We start from the raw sequence: 19,133 nt of genomic DNA, 5'->3' as shown, positions 1-19,133 counted from the left end.
GGTGGTGGTGGTAGAGGGGATAAGTGTAGTGGTCGTGGAGGAAGAAGTGTGTTGTTCGGTTCGGTTGACGATGAAATGTTAGAGTACGGCAGTAATAGGTTACTTTAGGCAGTTAGCGGCAAGAGCTGAGCTTGTGGGAGTCATTCCAAGCGCGGCAAGGTGAGTGTGAATGGGTCATGCCAAGGCATATTACTAATCCCTCTGGATGGACCAACCCGATTGACTAGCCGGAGCGCTCGTTCGTGTTCTGTTCGCGTCTTCCTGACTAGCGGCTGCGTATTACTGAGCAGTGGCAGCTCGGACTTAGTGCAGCTCCGCCGCCGCTGCTGATGTCAAATAGCAGTTCTTCTGTGCGTGCTGGTCGGAACGTGCATCCCTCGTGTTTTATCGTCCAAAGAGTGTCATCCGTCAACGGCATTCTTCATCCTGTGCCTCAACCTCTATAATTGAACCCCCACCCTATCATACGACTCTACGAATAGGAAGCCACGCGATATAGAGAAGGGTGTGGCTGGAGCGCACATATATCTGGGAAAGCGGCGACAGTTTCTCGCCGATAGATGGACAGGCAGATGCGTGTTCCTGGCCTGAGTTGTGGCGATCCAGAAGGTCCGCCTCTCAGTCCCCCCCAAATCTCGCAAGAGATCCGGTCCCCCCACCCCCTTTTATAGCCAAACGGAAGTGCGGAAGTATTGACATTGCGTGCTTGCTAGGATGGGGACCGTTATCTGATACCCGTGCCGACTTCACGTCGTGTTTCGTCGATTCGGCCGTTGACTTGGTCAGCTTGGGCCTTGTTCTTGGCGGTGCGATCCAGATTTACGTGCTTTCACGACGGACGCCGTACCCGATACCGCAGAACTGGCACTACTGGTCGAAATTGGTGTGTGGCTTCCAGTGGGATGTTGGCTTTTTGGGGGCTGGCGAGACAGTGCTAACGTTTCCTCGTGGCACAGGCTGGCGTTGGTTTCGCGATTGTCACATTGTTCCTTCTCGCCTCGCTACACATCGAATACTCGCCGTCATGGGGGTCCGACATACAGTTCTGGACGCCGATTTTCAGCTGTCTGGCTTTGCTCGTAGCTTTGGCGATTCATCACCTTGAGCATGCACGGTCCAAAGTGCCTAGTGGAGTGCTGCTCTTCTACTGGCTGTTTTTTGTGATCGTGCATGGCATCCAACTGCGGCAATCCATATCTCTCCAGGATTATAATCACCGACTTCCTAGACTTATCACGCTGGCGATCCTGGAGACGGTTGGAATCACTGTCTTTGCCTTGGAATGGCTGGTGCCCAAGACGCAGAGCTCCTACAGCGCTCTCGACGACGATGAATATGAATGTCCCACCGAACACGCAACCGTTTTCTCGATCCTGACCTTCGGTTGGATGACTCCGATCATGAAGCGTGGGTACACCAAGTTTCTGACGGAGGAGGACCTGTGGGACCTGCGTGAAAAGGACGGCACGACGACCACGGAGAGGAAATTCTCGGAAGCCTGGGACAGACAGTTACAGCGCAAGACTCCCAATCTTTGGTTCGCATTGTTTCAAGCGTTCGGTGGACCGTTCGCGACTGCAACTCTGTTCAAGATCGTTCAAGACTCGCTGGCGTTTGTTCAACCTCAATTGCTGAGGAAGCTCATTGGATTTGTTGCGTCATATGAAACCGAAACGCCGCAGCCTGCGATTCAAGGAGTGACCATCGCCCTTCTCATGTTCCTGACTAGCACCATCCAGACATTGTCCCTGCATCAATACTTCATGCTTGCATTTGAAACCGGCATGAGGATAAAGAGTGGGCTGACGGCAGCCATCTACCGAAAGAGCATACGGCTGTCCAACGAGGGACGCGCAGCGAAATCTACTGGTGACATTGTCAATCTGCAGGCCGTTGATACTCAAAGGCTTCAAGGTAGACACACACACATATGCACGTCAGATCTAAACGATAGGTTGCTGACGGTTTCATATAGACATCACGCAGTACGGCCAGCAAGTGTGGTCAGCCCCTTTCCAGATCACCCTTTGCATGATCTCGCTTTACAACCTCGTGGGACCCAGCATGTTTGCCGGCATCGGTGCGATGTTGATCATGATTCCGATCAATGGTTTTATCGCCAATTTCATGAAGAAGCTTCAGAAGCGACAGATGAAGAACAAGGACGCCCGTACGAGGCTCATGACCGAGATTTTGAACCACATGAAGAGCATCAAACTGTATGGCTGGAGCGAGCCCTTCAAGCAGAAGCTCGACCATGTTCGCAATGATCAGGAGCTTCATACTCTGAAAAAGATTGGAATTTCCCAGGCATTCGCCAGTTTCACGTGGTCTTCCACGCCTTTCTTAGTATCCTGTTCCACATTCGCCGTCTTCGTCCTCACGCAAGATAAGCCTTTGACCATCGATATTGTCTTCCCTGCTCTCACTTTGTTCAACTTGTGAGTCCTCTAGCAAGCGATCCTATACCGTGATTTTTCGGCTAATCCGTGCGAAGGTTGACATTCCCGCTCACGATGTTGCCCATGATCATCTCAGCGCTCGTTGAAGCCAGTGTTGCTGTCGGTCGCGTTACGTCGTTCTTGACGGCGGACGAGCTACAGCTTGACGCGGTTTGTCGTAAAGAGGCCGTCACCAAGGACGGAGAGGAAACCGTCAGTATCACCAACGGCACATTCACCTGGAACAAGAACGTGCCCGACAACAACTGTCTGAAGAACATCAACTTCTCGGCAACCAAGGGATCCCTAAGCTGCATCATCGGCAGGGTCGGAGCCGGAAAATCGAGTTTCCTCCAAGCAGTCAGTGGAGAATTGAACAGGAGAGAAGGAGAGGTCGTTCTCTGTGGCTCTACGGCATATGTCTCGCAGCAACACTTCATCATGAACGCCTCCATTAAGGACAACATTCTTTTCGGTCACCGATTCGACCCTGCTTTCTACGCCGAGACCATTCGGGCCTGTGCTCTTTTGGAGGATTTCGACCATCTCCCAGACGGCGATGAGACCCAAGTCGGAGAAAAGGGCATCAGTCTTTCGGGTGGCCAGAAGGCACGGCTCTCACTCGCGCGGGCCGTTTACGCAAGGGCCGACATCTATCTTTTGGACGATCCCCTATCCGCGGTAGACCAACATGTTGGAAGGCACTTGATCGATCGCGTCTTTGGAGCTCATGGACTTCTTGCCGGTAAAACACGAATCATGGCCACGAACTCTATTCCAGTTCTCCGCGAGGCGGATCGTGTTACCCTCATTGTAGGTGGCGAGTTCGTCGAAGCGGGTTCCTACGATGCCGTGATGGCTTCCAAGGGTGCAATTTACGATATCATCCGTCACTTGAAGGAGGACCGAAACAACGACAACGCAAGCGATGACCTGACTATCGTTGCCGCCGGAGCATCCCAAGAGGTTTCGAGCGAGGAAGACGATGTACCCGAATTGAATACCATACGTCACGGCAATGCCAAATCTCGCAGGACAAGTCTTAGGCGCGCGTCCGTTGCCAGTCTGAAGCGGGACCGTAGAAAGATCGTAGACGAGGAAACTCAACCGGAAAGACGCACGGCAACTTCGAAGGAACACTCGGAGCAGGGCAAGGTCAAGTGGGCTGTGTACGGAGAATACGCGAAAGCTTGTAACCTCACGGGTGTGGCTATGTACATGGTCGCCTTGGTGGTATCTCAGATGGCATCCGTCGGTGGCAACCTGTGGCTCAAGAGGTGGTCGGAACTCAACTCGCAGCATGGCCGCAACCCGGAGGTCGGAAAGAACATTGGAATTTATTTCGCTTTTGGTATTGGAGCCGCCGCTCTTGTTGTCTTCCAGAACCTCATTCTGTGGATCTTCTGCGCAATTGAGGTAAGCATCAACGTTTTTTCCCATCGATTAATGGCAGAGAAACTAATAAGAACGTTATAGGCTGCCCGCAAACTCCATGATGCTATGGCTGTCTCTATCTTCCGCAGCCCAATGAGCTTTTTCGAGACTACCCCGGCTGGCCGAATCCTCAATCGCTTCTCGAACGACATCTACAGGATTGACGAGGTCATTTGTCGTTGCTTCAACATGCTCTTCCAGAACAGCGCGAAGTCAATGGCAACGATCATTATCATCTCATTCACCACACCTCCTTTCCTGGCTGTTGCCATTCCGCTTGGATTCCTGTATCTCTACATCCAAAGATACTATCTACGCACGTCGCGGGAGTTGAAGAGGCTAGACAGTGTCTCCAAGAGCCCGATCTATGCGCATTTCCAGGAAACGCTCGGTGGTATCTCGACGATCAGAGCTTACCAGCAACAGGCTCGTTTCGTCAAGGAGAATGAGCACCGGATGGATGAGAATTTACGAGCGTACTTCCCTTCGATTAATGCCAACAGATGGCTGGCGGTGCGACTGGAGTTTATCGGTAGTATCATCATTCTCGGATCTGCTGGTTTCTCCATCATGTCCGTGGCTTCGGGTAGCAAGCTTTCGGCTGGTGCCGTTGGTCTGGCTATGAGCTATGCACTACAAATCACGCAGTCCTTGAACTGGATCGTTCGGCAAACCGTGGAAGTTGAGAGTACGTACTATTTGACTTCTCTTCTATCCGTTCCACCTCACTAACTTCTGTGTAGCGAATATCGTTTCGGTTGAACGTACATTAGAGTATTCCAACTTGCCTAGCGAAGCTCCTGAAATCATCCCCAACAACAGGCCCCCTTCGAGCTGGCCTGCTGAGGGAGCAGTCTCGTTCCGCAACTTCTCGACTCGGTACAGAAAGGAACTGGACTTGGTATTGAAGGACATCAATCTCGAAATCAAGCCAAGGGAAAAGGTTGGCATTGTGGGTCGCACTGGTGCCGGAAAGAGCTCCCTTACGTTGAGTTTGTTCCGCATAATCGAGGCGGCCGGAGGTAGCATTAGCATCGATGGAGTCGACACTTCTGCCATTGGATTGCACGACCTCAGATCTCGCCTTTCGATCATTCCTCAAGATGCGGCCATCTTCGAAGGCACCATCAGGGACAAGTAAGTCGATACCGCCCCTACATCAACGTATCCATTACTGACTTTTCTGTCTAGCTTGGATCCGCGCCACGTTCACGATGACACCGACCTCTGGTCCGTCCTCGAAACGAGTCACCTGAAGGACAAAGTCGCGGCCATGGAAGGAAAGCTCGATGCGGTCATCCACGAAGGTGGCTCCAACCTCTCGGTCGGCGAAAAAGCGCTCATCTCCCTCGCCCGCGCGCTCCTCTCCCCGTCCAACATCCTCGTCATGGATGAAGCCACCGGAAGTCTCGACATACAGACCGACGCACAGATCCAACAATCGATCCGCCAACTCGACTCGACCATCATCACCATCGCCCACCGTATCGGTACCATCATCGATTACGAGCGCATTGTGGTCCTCGATCACGGTGAGATCAAGGAGGTGGGACATCCGTATGAGCTGCTCATGAACAAGGATGGATTATTCCACAGCATGTGTAAATCCGAACTGGAGCACCTCACTAGGCTCGCGAAGGAGGCGTATGTCATGTCCGGCAGGACTGTGGAGGAGACATCTTAGATGGTAGAAAAGCACGCACGTTCTGTTGTTTTTTTTTCGGTTCGGTTGTTTCAATACCTTTAGGTTCTTTCGGTTCTTTAGGGTTCTGTTTGCTTGTGGTTTAGCTAAGTATGAACGATGAATGGTGGATGGATGGATGAATGGATGGATGAGTACGTAGAGTTGGGTAGCATGACAACGTTTGTTCTGTTTGCACGATAAAAAAAAATCTTAACGCCGGCTAGCATTTCGCAAGTGTCCTGTAGGTAGTAGACTCATGCACAACACTCTATTCCAACTCGGCGCCATCACATGCTGCAACGCTAGATACTCCAACAAACACAGATCACCGCTCCGTTCTGGATCATCACTCTTCAGCAGCCGCACCACCACCACCACCACCAGCATCAGCACCGCCGCCTCCGCCGCCGCTACCACCCCTGTTTCCCGTACGCTCTTTTCCCACATCTTCGAGTTTTGGGGCACCAACGAATCATCTGTGCCCGTGAGAGAGAGCTCAGCACCTGCTATGATGGGCTGTGAGCGCATATACATATACCGGTATAGTATTACCGTACGGCCGAGGGGAAACTAGAGCAGAGTAGAGTAGGTAGAGTACTCTACCTAGAGCCTGTATGTATCCCCATTGCCGCTCCGGACCGGCACCGGCGATATCGGTGTATCTATCTACACATCTACCTACACATCTACATACATGCTTCTGGAGATATTCTTCTGCCCGCACGCCCGCACGCAACGCAGCGCTAACGGCTGCTGATGTTCTAGTACGCTTCCATATATGACGTCCACCTCCCGCCCCCCCCTCCTTCCCGACAGTTACCGTCGAAAGCGGTACACACTTTGGCACCCACTGCGCCGCACCGCAGACGTGGGGTAGGGTAGGGTAGAGGTATGTAGAGGTGGCACGGGGATGAAAGGTCCGTTACCCGACGCCCGTGATTGCGATGTGCGATGTGGGCTGTGGGGTGGTGGTGGTTCGCCTGATGTTTTTTTTGGGGGCTTTCTTTCTTTTGTTTTTACTTTTTTCCTTTTGCTTTTACTTTTTGTTGCGTGCGTGCGTGCGCCGTGCGGGGGAGCGTCATCGAGCGCCGACGTCGGCAGATCGTTAACTAAACCTAGGCGGCAAAAGGGGGAGGGGATGGGAGGGGGGAGGGAGGGAGGGGCAAGTGGGGAAGCGCGGGGCGAAAGGGGGGGCTTTCGACTGTTGGGCACGGTACCCGCTAACGAGGAGTCTAGGACTGCTGCTACCGTTGGTTGCGATTCTGCGAACCGTCGGATTCAGCATAGGGTAGTTAGTAGCTACCCAGATATCACCGTCTCCGTCTCCTTCCGGATCCATGGGGTCCATCGTCCGGGCTAATCGCGAGTACAGACATGGCCAACATCCGCGCACGTGGTGTATGTTGCCTCCGGACAAACGAACGGACGGACGGAACACACGACATCACTCGCGGGGCGTTCCTTCGCACAGGGCCCCCGCCGGAAATGGGAACCCGACGTACATTGCATGTATGTACATAATGTATGTATGCACACCGACGTGCATAAACTGCGGGAAGATAAGGTACGGTACTCGGATCTGCGTTGTGCCCTACCCCCCCACCAGGGTTCTGAAATGGGATGCCCGGAGGTCGGTCACTTGGTCGGTCGCACTGCACCACGACGGTTTTTTGTTTTTTGGGGGGTTTGTTTTGTTTTGTTCTGTGAATGCGAACCAGCTTGGCAAGGTGCTGGATGTGAAGGCGCAGGGTGGGGAATCGGTGAAGTGCGTTGTTCTCTCACGATGCTGGCTACGGTGCTGGCCGTGGTGGTGGTGATAGTGGTGGGCACGACGGTGGGCAGGACGGCTTACGCCGAAAGATTCGACCTGCGAAGGACAACCGAGCTGACGAGCTGGAGCTGAGGTTTGTCAGTATGACGGCAGACGGCAGGACGGCAGTTCCGGGCCTCTCTCCTCCAATCCCCCCGCCCAGACCGGGCCCGTGCTCGATATCACTCCTGAGGATACCGTCCAAGCGTCCGCGGCAGGAATAGTGTCCGCCGTTGCCCCAGGCCGGAGACGATGCAGCGGCTCGTCATGGGGGCAAAACGTCGTCCCAACACGGCCCTCGCTTCGGATTCCATCAGCAGCAGCCCTACGTTTGTCGCCTCACACATCGACATGGATTCTTTCCCCCTTCCCCTTCCCTTCCCCTTCGGTTTTCTTTTTTTTCTTTTTTTTCTTTTCTTTCTGGACGTTTCTTTTCGTTGGAGTTCGTCTCGTGCTGATTGTTCGCTTGATTTACTGTTCTGGGAAAGTGGGAATTTAAGGTTTAGGTCTGTGCTCTTATCTGCTGGACATGCGGGCGAGTGATCGGCCGTGCGGCTGACGTGAGCCGGGCGTCCGTTGTCACGCTGGGCCGCGGGCGGCTATCATAACTACACAAGCGAGGCTCACTTCGGAGCAAACTATATACGCACAAAACCCTCACGCCCATCAGCCCGCGCACGGTTGTCCGTCCCGGCAGGGTGTACTAACCAGTACCTTCCTAGGGAGGTACGGTACTCATGTATGAGACTGACCGAAAACGCCACACGGCCGAGCCCACATGTCTGGAATGCACACGCGCAGCCCTCCGACGACACGGTGTTTGCGGGTGCCAAGGCTGCCCGAATCGGCGCAAATTACAGCACCCATTTCGGCCAGGGTGTGTGAGCGACGAGCGTGTTTCAGAGCGCGCTCTACTAGTCCCCTGGTTCAGCGTTCAGCCCCCTCTCCCCCTCCCGAGGCCGCCAGCCAATGCGGACGCGATGTTCAATAGTTTGGTTTCCTTTGCGGGGCTTGCCGGCGTTGCGTTTCGTGCAACACTCCATTGCGAGGCTCTTGCTCGTTGGGTGTAGCTCCAATCCTTGCATAGAGCACGCTAAGCTCAGAGCAGAGGGAAGAGGCAGAGAGGCGTGTGCTCCCTGCGCAACTTCACACTCCGTCGTTCGCTCGTTCGCTCGTTGCTCGTTCGTTCGCTCTGAAACCCCAGTCCGTCCGTCTATCTAACCCCCCCATCCGACCCCCCCTCCCCCCCCTCCCCACCTCCCGCCATCCCATCCAACTGCCTCACATATCACTTTCGCACTCTCTCTCCTCCTCTCCCGCTATCCGTCATCCTTTCGTCTCGTTGTCGTCTTCGTCTTCGAAGAAGGTCCGCTGGCTGAACGAGTAAAGTACCTTGCCAGCCTGTCATTCTACCGCCTACTACATACACTCCCTCTCAGCCCGCCCTGCTACTGGTACCCGCACATACCCTTCAACCGCACCGTCCTACACCATACAGCAACGATAAACGCCACCCACAGCAGCCCCATTCGCCCGCCCCCCGTCCGTGAGAGAGAGAGAGAACGGAAGAGACCCAAGTGACGCGGCGTGGATAGCTCACTCGCCATCTACTTTACTCACGGAAAACAAAAAACAAAAAACAATACGCAAAGACGAATGTACAGCCGACTAAGGATCAATATTCCCCTTCTCCCTCTCCCTATTCCACGGCTATAGGATACATCCGCACTTCTTCTTCCCCCTTGAACAACAGATACCTATCGCCATCTGGTCCTTCTTCTGTCTCCTTCACTTTCTCTCCCGTCGCCTGTGTACCCGCAGTGCAGTGGACCCCTAGCTTCTTTTCCCGCCGGTAAAGGAAGGATAAGGAAAGGGATTGGAGAGATAGAGAGAGAGAAAAAGAGAGAGAGAGAGGAATTACACCATACCTGCAGCCATCACCCAAGGACCTTTCGCCCAAAGAGAAGAAGAAGAAGAAGAAGGAAGAAGTACGATACGACACCGCCACAGGAAGCAGAAGCGCGACCAGCAGCATCATCGTCTCCAACAATTTTTTGGGGGCCTGTCAGTCAATCAATCAATAGCCGGGATTCTCCAGACAGAGCTGCATCCAAGGTTCTTTCCTGTAAATTCCCCTTTCCCCACCACTATCCACCCCTCCCCCGCCATATATTATACACACACACACACACACATACCCACTATCAACATCGTCGTTGTTATTATTGCGGTTACTGTTGCTGTTGTTGCTGCTGTTGGTGTCGCTGCTACTACTATTATTATAATCTACCTGTCAGTAAACTTGAATTTTCGCACTTTTTTCATTTCTGCGGAGATTCTTGAGGGAGGGTTTTGCAGTGTTTTGCAAGCTGTTGCTGGCTGCTGCCTACTCTGCTGTTGCTGCAATTGTCGTGCCTGCTGGTGCTGCCGCTTAGGGTGGAATACAGTCGCCCTTTGCGCTCCAGAAAACCCCCCTCCTCAAAACCCCTAAACCCCAAAACAACCCCCCCCTCCCCCCTCTCCTCTATCCCAAGGCAATAGCTCTTGCTCGTGGTGCCATTTCGATGCTTGATTGCTTGCTATATATCAATCATCCTCTTCTTTAGCTGAGCACACCCGCTTATCCTGCATAGTGGTCATCCGTCCGATCGTTCTTTCTTTTGTCTGCCTGTCTGCACCGTCTCGTCCCTTGTCCCATCTCCACCCTATTGCGTGGAATGCCCTTTCCCACCCACCCTTCGACTTCCCCCAGGATTGCGATCTGATATCTCGTCAGTTCTTGCTCTTCGTCGTCTCCCCAAACGGTCCCGCAAGTGTTCCGTCTGGCTAGATCGCAGAACCCCGACCCCCCCAGCTGGACCTGTCCTGCTATCACATCGCGGGGATTCATCCAGGGGATCCCCTCTTGCAGTCGAGGCGAGGCAGATTTCCTCTACTCTACTGGAGGCGAGCAGAGCTGCTGCTGCTGCTGACAGGCGTCATTGTCTGGCTACTTCGTATCCCTCCACCCCTACCTACCCTTACCACACCCTACCACCGTCCATATTTTGGTTCAGCCGGGCTCCCAACACGTCAGTTCTCCGATCTTCCCATATCAAGCGTTTTTTTGTCTCCTCTGCGAAATCCCCCACCCCCCTCCCCCTCCCCCCCCTCCCAACCCTTCGTTGCCGCAGAACGCGCCCCATTCCTCCATCAAAAGCCTTGCGGATGATGATGCCGATTCCGCCGCCACTAGGTGCTGCTCAAGACCTTCACTAACGAACGAACGGCGTCAGTCAATTTCAGCTAGGGTAATTATTACCATCGCTTCTCTCGCCGTCCGCCGCCACCCACCGCCGCCAGCGCCGCTGCCGTCGCCCTATCCGAGATCCATCAAAGAAGGACGAAGAAGAGAGACGCGGCAGCAGCGCGCTTGATCACAACACTGCCATCACATCGTCAACCATCCTCGTACTATTCTGAGCGCCCGGTCTCTGAATTAGTTGCGAGACAACTTGCTGCACGTCAGCTCTTCCATCCTTCGAAGCGTAAGTTTGTGATTTCCCGAGATCCAAGCAAGGGATGTCGGTCGATGGACACCTTGCTCAACGGCCCCACTCATCGATCGGAAAAAGGGAAACAACATCATTAACGCAGATCAGGATCACTTTTTTTACCTTCCCCGCAAAACGAATTTCCGCAGAGCCCAATCGTTGAGCCTCCTCCCCCTACCCAATATTTTTTGCTGCTTGTGTTGTCGTTTGGATATCAATCACCCCCCCCCCCCCCCTAGAAACACACACAGACGTCATGGATAAGTCAGTGAAGATGTCAATGATGTCGTCGGCGATGCCGGGGCTGCCAGCTGGTAGTGGAATCAAACTACAGAAACACGCCCGTGCGAAATCACTGGTAAGTTGCCTGTCTTTTTTCTATCCCATCTTACATGCGGTGTCCGTCCTTCACTCCCTCATTTGTGCATCCCCTTGCTCCTCCACGATGCCTTGCATATCTTTCTCTCTCTCTCTCTCTCTCTCTCTCTCTCTCTCTCTCTCTCGCTCGCTCTCTCCCCTCCTGGCTCGAACGGTGTCATCATATAACCGTCCTTTATCGCCTGTGGCCAATCATGTTTACACCGATCTTGCAGTCGATACCTGCAAACGAGATCGATACATGTCCCTGTGATGATCATTTTTTTTGGGTGACCATAACGATGACTGAGTTCGGCCGGATAGACAGAGCCTGCCGACTTCGTGAAACACTTTCAGAAGCAATTGATGAAACATGCGCACGCGACGTCAAGTCAGTTTCTGTTGATCATCTGCGACTCGGCTGGTAGCCTCGAGATGCAAGCGACAAGCGCCTTCCAAGGCTATCGAGACAAGTGGATTACCGAGCAGGTCAAGCAAGAAGCACGTCAAATTGCGGTCAGTGCAGCGAATGAGAAAAAGGTTCGCCGGAGAAGGGACAGTGGTATCGACAAGAAGGCCACCCAGCAGGACAAGGTTCAGGTTGTCCAGCACGAGGAAGAGGAAGAGGAGGATGGATGGGGTGATGAGGAGCACGAGCAGACCATGTCCCAGGATCATACAGCACGTATGCACTCCCTCACTTCGCACGATTCGATCGGCATGCGGGTTGGTAATCGATTATCTTTAGATGATTCCACCGCCTCGAAGAAGAGGAAGCCAAACCCAAGGGACAGACGAGGCTCATCGGCCTCCGAGTTTGACGGCATCAGTCAGGATTATCAGCAGCTCGCCATCGGCGACCGCGATGCCGTTACCACTTTTTACATGACACGGCTGCGACAGATGCAACAGCTCATGTGTAAGGTTGTGGCTAAGGCTTGGATCAAGGTGATTGAGCCTAAAAAGCAGTCGAATTTTCCATACAATCGTGGGGACGAGAGCAAGCCAAATTGGTGGCCTGCAGATGTTCGCCACAAGGAGCCGGACCACCTCATGAAACCTGGTGAGTTTTTCCGTGGCCCCCGGCAATTTTTTAGAGTGGCAGAGTTTCTGATCTTTTTCGGTGTGCCTTTGAGAACGATTGACGTTGCTCTTGACGATGCTGCGAAGCCGCAGGGTTACCATCTCGAAGCTCGAGGCTGCTACGGCCGAAGTCATGGTCCAGATTCCGAAAGAGCGCATCCCGTTGCTGGAGGAAATATACCATGTTGCGAGACAGGAGGAGCGTTACGACAGGCGAGAATTGCGTATGTGGACAGAATGGGGGGAGGATCCCAGACTTTATACTTCCTGATCGCTGACATGTTTCAGCGCCTGACACGTTCATCTTCGTTGCCGCGTCCGAGAAGATTATAAGGAGTCCACCACGAAAGCCCTCCCCACAACTTCGTCGTAAAAGCATTGCCTCCCCGATCCGCAGAGATTCCGGATCCGACAACAACCGATCGCTTGCGGACCGTAGGATGTCGGCGGTTCATGGCATTCAGACCCCGTCAGAGTGCGATATGGTGGATATTACGGACGAAGGTAGCATGGTGGACATGCGGGTTCCGTCGTCTCGGATGGAGGGTCGGGATGAGAATGGTGGCGGTGGTATGCAACAACCAGGACACGATCCGTTTTCTGGTTCCAACGTACCGGCTCCTAACCTGGATTCAAACATAGGATACGCGACAAGCTTTGTATCCCAGCCAGCGTTGCAGCAGACGTCCCCTATGCAGGACCAACCGCAGTACATGCCAGAACTCAGCATACGGAGCGGTATGTCCGACTTCTACATGGTCAGCGCGCCGAGCCAAGGCCCTGTCCTGCGACGCGGCAACACCATGCCATCGATTCCGCAATCATCGGGGGCTCCGGTGCACCACCCATGGATGTTCAACCAATACCCTCCTAGCTCGACCCCGAACCACACACCGTATGGACCTCCACGTCAATCGGGGAGCAATCCACCCACGCCTGTCTCCGGCGGACCCTTCCAACCTGTGCAGCTTCCGCCGCCTCCTCCCAACCATCAGCATACGCAGCTGGGACACCGTCCGTCGCACCATAATCTTGGCGGTGACGGCTCTGGCGGGGGCGGAGGTAGCCACCAGCAGTACGACTCATCGGTGAGCATGAACGCACAAATGGGCGCGAGTCATCCGCATACCAGTGCTCTGGGATTCACGGAGTTTCTAAGGAGTGAACTCCCGAACGAGGACGGCAACGGGAGGGTAGGGAAGATGGAGTAAGTATGGAGTAAGTATGGAGGAGGAAGAGGAGGAGGAAGATACCGATACCAGCGTAGAGGTGAAAGTTGGAAGGAGGGTCTGGAGTCGGGATTTTGGAAGGCGTATAGGACTGGAGTTCTTTTGATCAATCCCATCTATTTTTTGGTTCCATTTGTTTTGATCTTTTTTCTTTTTCTTTTCTTTTCGTGCTCTGTTCCTTGGATTTGGAGCTCTACAATACCATTTTTTCTTTTTTCTCTTCAGTCTATTTCTTTATCTTTTTCTTTCATATACCTTTGAGGAGCAGAGGGCAGGAGGTTTTGGTTGATTTATGTTGGTTTTTTCTTTTCTTTTTTGACGTTTGGGTTTTGGAAAAAAAAAGAGGTGGGTTTAAGGCGTTTATTCTTCTCCTGTTCTTCATCACTCGCTCGTTTCGTCGTATATTTGTCTTCTACTTTTACTTTACTTCTACTCAACGCACTCTACTTTACTTTACTTCGTCTACTCTACTTGAGTACCGCTCTCCTAGCCGGCCTAACGTACTACCTAGTATTTCTTACTTTTTGATCCCTGCCTATCATACTTGCGTATTTGCCTACTTGCCTACTTGCCTACTTTCTTGCCTACTTGCCTACTTGTCTAGCGTCGTGCTGCGCGCGTCGCCCATCCGCCCGTCTGCCGTTACGCGCGCTATCTACCATCTATGTACTGCGAGGGGAGGAGAGGGACGACTGGAAGCTGGAAGCTGGGAGCTGGGAGGTGTGATTTTTGCAGCTATGTTACTTGGGAAGGGACCTATGTATCTCACTCGATCTAGGCTTTGCGAGGAGGATGGAGGGGAGGGGTTGTTTTGTGAGGCTGGAAAGAAATGAAATTTCTGGTGATGACGATGTGTGCACAGTGATCGAACTGTGATCGAACTGTGATGACGATCGTGCAATAGTGAATCGGAGTTGCTCGGGATGGGATGGGATATCGTGGCTTGCTGCTGAATGAGAGATGGATGAACGTGGCGGGATCGTATGCCTTTGGCTGAAACCAATGCACGAGAGGGTCTTTTTTTTGTAGGGGGAGGGAGGGGGGTTTGTTTCCGCATTGATTGCATGTAACTTAGGCAGCTAGAATAGCAAAACATACACCGCACTCCGATTATCCTATCCACGCAAGACAGTGGTCCATCCGATGTAACAGTCCTACTCCTCCTAGAAAAAAAAACCCGGTATGCTACAGATGAGTGACATCCCGTATCCCAGCCTACTCCCAGCCCATCAGCACCGAGTTCACAGCGCTCATCAGCCCCCTCGCAGGATTCGCCATGGGCCTTGCCGCCGAGATCCACGCCAGTCGCTGCTTGACCAGCGATTTATCAACCGCAAATTTCCTTCCCTCGTTGTCAACAAAATTCCCTTAAGCCACCGTTAGCTCCAGCCCCGAGCCAGCAAAGGGGAACACTAGGCACACACCCTCGCCATCAAAGAACGAGCACAAGCACACGACGGCGACTGCAGCAGCCACGTCGTCACCACTGTCGCACACAAACGTGACGCTCCCGCCATCCGCCAGGGTCCTCCTAAGCAGCGGCATCAGCGGCGGCACCAGCGTTCGCAGCGCCTTATTCCCGCGCTTGCCCGCCGGAATCGGCACGTGGACTGCGTTGCCGCAGCCCTGCAGCTGCGTCTCGCAGCAGTCGACGACCAGCCCCTCCTCCGGCAACAGCGCGGTGCGCGGGGCTATGTAAACGCAGCTCGTGGGCTCGATCCGTACCACCTCCCCTCCGGCGTCGGCGGATGTCTCCGCGGCGACCGCCGCCGCGACGACATCGTCGATATCGTCCTCCCCCGCCGCCATAATCCGCGCATGCCACTCCCCCCAGAAGATCGCCGGCGTCAGCCCCGAAGTCCCGGTCCAGCCCTCATGGTCGTCGCCGGCGCCCTGGATATACTCACCCTCGACGCCGGTACCACCGACGACACGACTAGCCGTGATCAGGACCAGGGGATAGAATCCCTCAAACCTTGGCGGCGCCTCAGGCAGCGGCGACAGCGGTGTAACAAAGATGGGCCTTATCGGCTTGTGCAGCACTGGCAGCTCTCGCCCGGCCAGCGTCCTCCGTGCCTCCTCCACCCAGCCGTCGATGCGGCGCTCGATCGCCGCGCGCTCCGACTCCGCCACCGCCAGCGGCGTGGTATGTAGCTCCCCCGTCCCCGCACCAGGCACCCCCGGGAACAGCAGGCGGTTGACGACCGCGATCCAGATCGGCAGCGTCTTGGATAGCGCGTCCGGGAAGCGCTTGCCGCGCCGTGTGGAGTCGACGATGCATGCGCCGTCGTGCGCGGCGATGAACGGGAGGAGGTGCAGGTTCAAACGCCGTAAGGAGAAGGACCACTCGTTGGTGTGACCGTCGGTGGATTTGAAGTACACGCATGTCGGGGTGCGCTGCGGGGAAGGGATGTACCAGTCCCCCGCCCGCAGGTTGGGGAGCAGTGGCAGCCCGTAGGCGGCGGAAACGCTGCTGACGAAGGCGCTGTCATGGGCGATTGAGTGTAGCCGGTTTCGCAGCGTACGGGTGTTGTGCCGGATGGAGTTGGTTAGCTGCGAGAGGGTGGCGGGCGGCGGGAGGGCGGTGATCGCAACGGTGAAGGTAAATTCTTTATCGTCATCTTCATCTTTGGTGGCGGTGGTGGTTCCAATTTCGACTTCCGAGTCGTCGGTGGTGGTGCTGGTGATGGTGGTGGGGTGGGTCATGGCTGCAAGTGGTTACCTAAACTTACCTTCGGTGGGGTTGGTTGATCACTCAGCGCTGGGGTATGAATATGGTACCAGTATGGTGTTCAGATTCCGGGTTTCAAAACTCTATTCTTCAGGTACATAAGACCGTCCGAGTGACTGCGTGTTCTTCCTTCACACTCGCCCTCTTATGCCTCCCTCCTGAGTCGGCTTGCTAGAGGAGCCAGATCCGGCAAAGAGCGAGGCAGATATGTTCCCTCATTTCATCATCTTCTCCGAATCTGAGCTGGGGGCTTGAAGGCTTAAAGAGGCTGACTCTGATGAGAAGCTATGGACAATGCTAAGCATCCATAAAGGAAATGAGGGCAGTATGCAAAGGACAGTGGAAAGTAGCAGTGACTCCGGAACAGGCAATAAGACGCACAATATCAACATGAGCCATTGCAAAACGAGACGAGTGAGATCTCATGCACTGCACTCTAAAAGCCATCTGACCGATACAAGCAAACCAACCGTGCGGAACTTTAAATTGTTTGTGACGTAGACGACGAGCGTTGAAACAAGCATGACCATAGCCAGTCGATCTCTTGCGCGCACGGTAAAACATACCGGCGGTAATCTCGGGGCGGCTGCGCATGCGTCGCCATCTGTTCTTGCTGGCTTCCGTAAGGCAGAAGGGTCTTGCCATAACAGGTCAACCAAGCACCCATTCAGGCACGATACCATCTGCCGAGTACCTAGAAACAGTTCTCATTTGTCCTCACTTCGTCTCCATGTCAGCCACTAGGATGAACAGAGCGCCTATACGCGTGGCTGTGCGTGCCAAGGGGCCTTTAAGCATCCCTACAGAAGCTGACATGCTGCGGGGCACGTAGGCAGCTATGGTGTGTCTGTCACAGCTCTGAAACGTCGTGTCGTGTCGTGTTTATATCTGGTCTCCTCCCTCTTTATCTACAAAACCCCCCCTCGCAACCGTTCTTTCCCCCTCGCACACAGCAAGCACACAAGCAACATGGCCGAAACCACGACTACCCCCGTCGCCCCCATCGACGATGCCAACGCCGGAAAGCGGGCTGAGCTCCGCATGACGATGTTGAAGAAGCTGCGGCCATACCCACTACGGCACGAGTGGGTGTTCTGGCACGAGAAGTAAACTCTCCTCCCTCGCCGGCTCCTCTCCCCTCCTTTCCTAACAATGAAAAATAGGGACGACCCCGACGCCTCCCCCGAGAAGTGGGACGACCGACTCAAGGAGATCGCGCAGATCAGCACGGTGCAGAGCTTCTGGCAGGTGTTCAACAACACGCCGTTCACGAACCTCACGCTAAAGGAGTCGCTGCACCTGTTCAAGAAGAACGTCAAGCCGCTGTGGGAGGATCCAAGGAATAAGAATGGTGGCGCGTGGACATTCCGTGTGCCCAAGGCGCAGAGCCATGAGTTTTGGAAGGAGGTGCTCATGATGGCCATTGGGGAGATCCTGCAGGAGGTCGTCGAGAAGGGTGAGTTTCTCTCCGAGGCTTGGGCGAAGCTGGTGATGGGGGAGGGAAGGATGCTGATGGTGCTTAGGCGACGATATCTGCGGTGTTAGCATCAGTGTTAGGTTCAATTCTCATCTCATCCTGGTGTGGACTAGAGATGCGGAGAATGAGAAGAGCCGCGATGCGATCCTCGCAAAGGTAATGGAGAGTCTCCCTGAGGAGATGAGGCCACAGCCTAGCAGCCCGTATTACAAGAAGCACAACGATCACAAGAACTACACTCCTGCCGCAAAGTGAGGAGGGGACGACGTGGCCGGGGACGCAAGAGCTGGGGGGTGGATGGGCGGATGACTGGATAACTGGATGGGTTTCTTTGTGTCGGGATTGCGTGCATTGCGGGATATATCTTTGTTTGGATTTGTTTGGATTTGTCATTATGCCTGCAACTGCTGCTATTGTGGTGGAGATACCGAACAAGAAGTTCAACATGGTTGTCTAGTTGTTCGTTATAGAGTTCATGAATCCGATACGGTTGCGTGTCATGTATTCTTAGATACCCGAACAATGTAGGATGGTCGTCATGATATCGATGACGATGCCGTTTTCGCTGAGTTGCTTCAATTATCATTCTCCATACGAGCATGTAGCTGTTCACTCGTCCCTAGCTCCCCTCCCCATCACCGCCAACCACCTCTACCCCGCTCACGAGCACTCTAACTCAACAAAACCAGGATGACCGAATCGCCTCTCAAGAACCTGGACAGCCAACCGTCAGCGCACATCCCCCCGCCTTTCCCCAAAAGAGCGCACTACTCACATCTTCGAGATGAAGCGGTCCTTGTTGACGGGCCTTCCCTTGGTGCCATCAGCTTTCCGCGGGGTCTCGGTCCACATCTCCTTGACGTTCTCGAGCACCATGTTGCAGTGCCTGTCGAAGGCCTTGACACGCGCCAGCAGCTTGCGGTTGTTGCGGCACGACACGAGCACCGGGTTGTGCGAGCGCACCGCCGTCTGCAGGATTGACAGAGGTCCAGCGGAGAATTCGTACTTCTCGAGCTCGGCGATCTCGTACTCGGTCAGCTCCGAGCGCGGCTTGTCGACGAGGGAGGCCATTGGGGCTGGTGGGTGGATTGATAGGGTTGGTGAGTTGGGTTGGAAGATGTGAGGATCTAGGGAGGAGTCAGTCAATTGCGGGGATTTGGTGGTGGGAGAGGTGACGTACGAGGGGGGAGACGTGGATATACAGACGAGACGGATGCTTCGTGTAGGGTCGTGGAGTGGTTGAGGATCGATTCGGTGGCCGATACGTGCTTGCTGTTGCGTTGGTTGCTTTTAGCTCAGAACTCTGACTTCCTTCCTTCCTTCAGGCGGTGTCCGTCTTTTGCCCAGAAAGACA

At 54.2% G+C, this 19,133-nt stretch overlaps 6 protein-coding genes across 6 annotated transcripts; 4 read left to right on the top strand and 2 right to left on the bottom strand.

Annotated features, from left to right (window-relative positions):
* Positions 1 to 195: 195 nt before the first annotated feature.
* BZA05DRAFT_245478 (multidrug resistance-associated protein 1) lies at positions 196 to 5,824 on the top strand. The gene is made up of 8 exons (XM_051479955.1): positions 196 to 609; positions 714 to 883; positions 957 to 1,914; positions 1,976 to 2,441; positions 2,498 to 3,857; positions 3,918 to 4,563; positions 4,619 to 5,012; positions 5,067 to 5,824. Exons 1-8 carry the CDS (start codon positions 561 to 563, stop codon positions 5,557 to 5,559), a joined length of 4,536 nt encoding a protein of 1,511 aa, XP_051341029.1. The 5' UTR covers positions 196 to 560; the 3' UTR covers positions 5,560 to 5,824.
* A 2,279-nt stretch (positions 5,825 to 8,103) lies between these two features.
* Positions 8,104 to 8,994, top strand: BZA05DRAFT_245387 (uncharacterized protein). The gene is made up of 2 exons (XM_051479954.1): positions 8,104 to 8,576; positions 8,759 to 8,994. Exons 1-2 carry the CDS (start codon positions 8,339 to 8,341, stop codon positions 8,917 to 8,919), a joined length of 399 nt encoding a protein of 132 aa, XP_051341028.1. The 5' UTR covers positions 8,104 to 8,338; the 3' UTR covers positions 8,920 to 8,994.
* Positions 8,995 to 11,979: 2,985 nt separating this feature from the next.
* Positions 11,980 to 13,553, top strand: BZA05DRAFT_334914 (uncharacterized protein; the record flags this gene model as incomplete). The annotated part of the gene is made up of 3 exons (XM_051480745.1): positions 11,980 to 12,322; positions 12,396 to 12,566; positions 12,631 to 13,553. The coding sequence occupies 3 exons, from the start codon at positions 11,980 to 11,982 to the stop codon at positions 13,551 to 13,553; spliced, it is 1,437 nt and encodes a 478-aa protein (XP_051341027.1).
* A 1,034-nt stretch (positions 13,554 to 14,587) lies between these two features.
* Positions 14,588 to 16,697, bottom strand: BZA05DRAFT_391966 (tRNA A64-2'-O-ribosylphosphate transferase). The gene is made up of 3 exons (XM_051483041.1): positions 16,588 to 16,697; positions 14,996 to 16,396; positions 14,588 to 14,938 (listed from the first exon to the last, which is right to left on the bottom strand). The coding sequence occupies exons 2-3, from the start codon at positions 16,275 to 16,277 to the stop codon at positions 14,787 to 14,789; spliced, it is 1,434 nt and encodes a 477-aa protein (XP_051341026.1). The 5' UTR covers positions 16,278 to 16,396; positions 16,588 to 16,697; the 3' UTR covers positions 14,588 to 14,786.
* A 270-nt stretch (positions 16,698 to 16,967) lies between these two features.
* Positions 16,968 to 18,331, top strand: BZA05DRAFT_391964 (translation initiation factor eIF 4e-like domain-containing protein). The gene is made up of 3 exons (XM_051483040.1): positions 16,968 to 17,408; positions 17,466 to 17,758; positions 17,826 to 18,331. The coding sequence occupies exons 1-3, from the start codon at positions 17,272 to 17,274 to the stop codon at positions 18,032 to 18,034; spliced, it is 639 nt and encodes a 212-aa protein (XP_051341025.1). The 5' UTR covers positions 16,968 to 17,271; the 3' UTR covers positions 18,035 to 18,331.
* Positions 18,332 to 19,088, bottom strand: BZA05DRAFT_391962 (uncharacterized protein). The gene is made up of 3 exons (XM_051483039.1): positions 18,960 to 19,088; positions 18,555 to 18,906; positions 18,332 to 18,493 (listed from the first exon to the last, which is right to left on the bottom strand). Exons 2-3 carry the CDS (start codon positions 18,848 to 18,850, stop codon positions 18,451 to 18,453), a joined length of 339 nt encoding a protein of 112 aa, XP_051341024.1. The 5' UTR covers positions 18,851 to 18,906; positions 18,960 to 19,088; the 3' UTR covers positions 18,332 to 18,450.
* Between the last annotated feature and the right edge of the window lie 45 nt (positions 19,089 to 19,133).

The sequence above is a fragment of the Tricharina praecox genome (assembly GCF_024521635.1).
Source record: "Tricharina praecox strain CBS 144465 chromosome Unknown BZA05scaffold_7, whole genome shotgun sequence".
Lineage (NCBI taxonomy): Eukaryota > Fungi > Ascomycota > Pezizomycetes > Pezizales > Pyronemataceae > Tricharina > Tricharina praecox.
Note: the sequence above shows the minus strand (reverse complement) of the source record. Positions and strands in the feature narration are given on the sequence as shown.

What these genes read in the sequence shown, in the direction of transcription:
- BZA05DRAFT_391962 (XM_051483039.1), bottom strand. Translation starts at nt 18,850, where the DNA reads ATGGCCTCCCTCGTCGACAAGCCGCGCTCGGAGCTGACCGAGTACGAG. An exon ending in GACCGCTTCATCTCGAAGAT is followed by an intron (nt 18,494 to 18,554) that starts GTGAGTAGTGCG and finishes TTGGCTGTCCAG; the next exon opens with GTTCTTGAGAGGCGATTCGG.
- BZA05DRAFT_391964 (XM_051483040.1), top strand. Translation starts at nt 17,272, where the DNA reads ATGGCCGAAACCACGACTACCCCCGTCGCCCCCATCGACGATGCCAAC. An exon ending in TGGGTGTTCTGGCACGAGAA is followed by an intron (nt 17,409 to 17,465) that starts GTAAACTCTCCT and finishes AATGAAAAATAG; the next exon opens with GGACGACCCCGACGCCTCCC. An exon ending in GCAGGAGGTCGTCGAGAAGG is followed by an intron (nt 17,759 to 17,825) that starts GTGAGTTTCTCT and finishes GATGGTGCTTAG; the next exon opens with GCGACGATATCTGCGGTGTT.
- BZA05DRAFT_391966 (XM_051483041.1), bottom strand. Translation starts at nt 16,277, where the DNA reads ATGACCCACCCCACCACCATCACCAGCACCACCACCGACGACTCGGAA. An exon ending in CTCGTTCTTTGATGGCGAGG is followed by an intron (nt 14,939 to 14,995) that starts GTGTGTGCCTAG and finishes CGGTGGCTTAAG; the next exon opens with GGAATTTTGTTGACAACGAG.
- BZA05DRAFT_245387 (XM_051479954.1), top strand. Translation starts at nt 8,339, where the DNA reads ATGCGGACGCGATGTTCAATAGTTTGGTTTCCTTTGCGGGGCTTGCCG. An exon ending in TCGCTCTGAAACCCCAGTCC is followed by an intron (nt 8,577 to 8,758) that starts GTCCGTCTATCT and finishes GAACGAGTAAAG; the next exon opens with TACCTTGCCAGCCTGTCATT.
- BZA05DRAFT_245478 (XM_051479955.1), top strand. Translation starts at nt 561, where the DNA reads ATGGACAGGCAGATGCGTGTTCCTGGCCTGAGTTGTGGCGATCCAGAA. An exon ending in TGATACTCAAAGGCTTCAAG is followed by an intron (nt 1,915 to 1,975) that starts GTAGACACACAC and finishes GGTTTCATATAG; the next exon opens with ACATCACGCAGTACGGCCAG. An exon ending in GGATCTTCTGCGCAATTGAG is followed by an intron (nt 3,858 to 3,917) that starts GTAAGCATCAAC and finishes AGAACGTTATAG; the next exon opens with GCTGCCCGCAAACTCCATGA.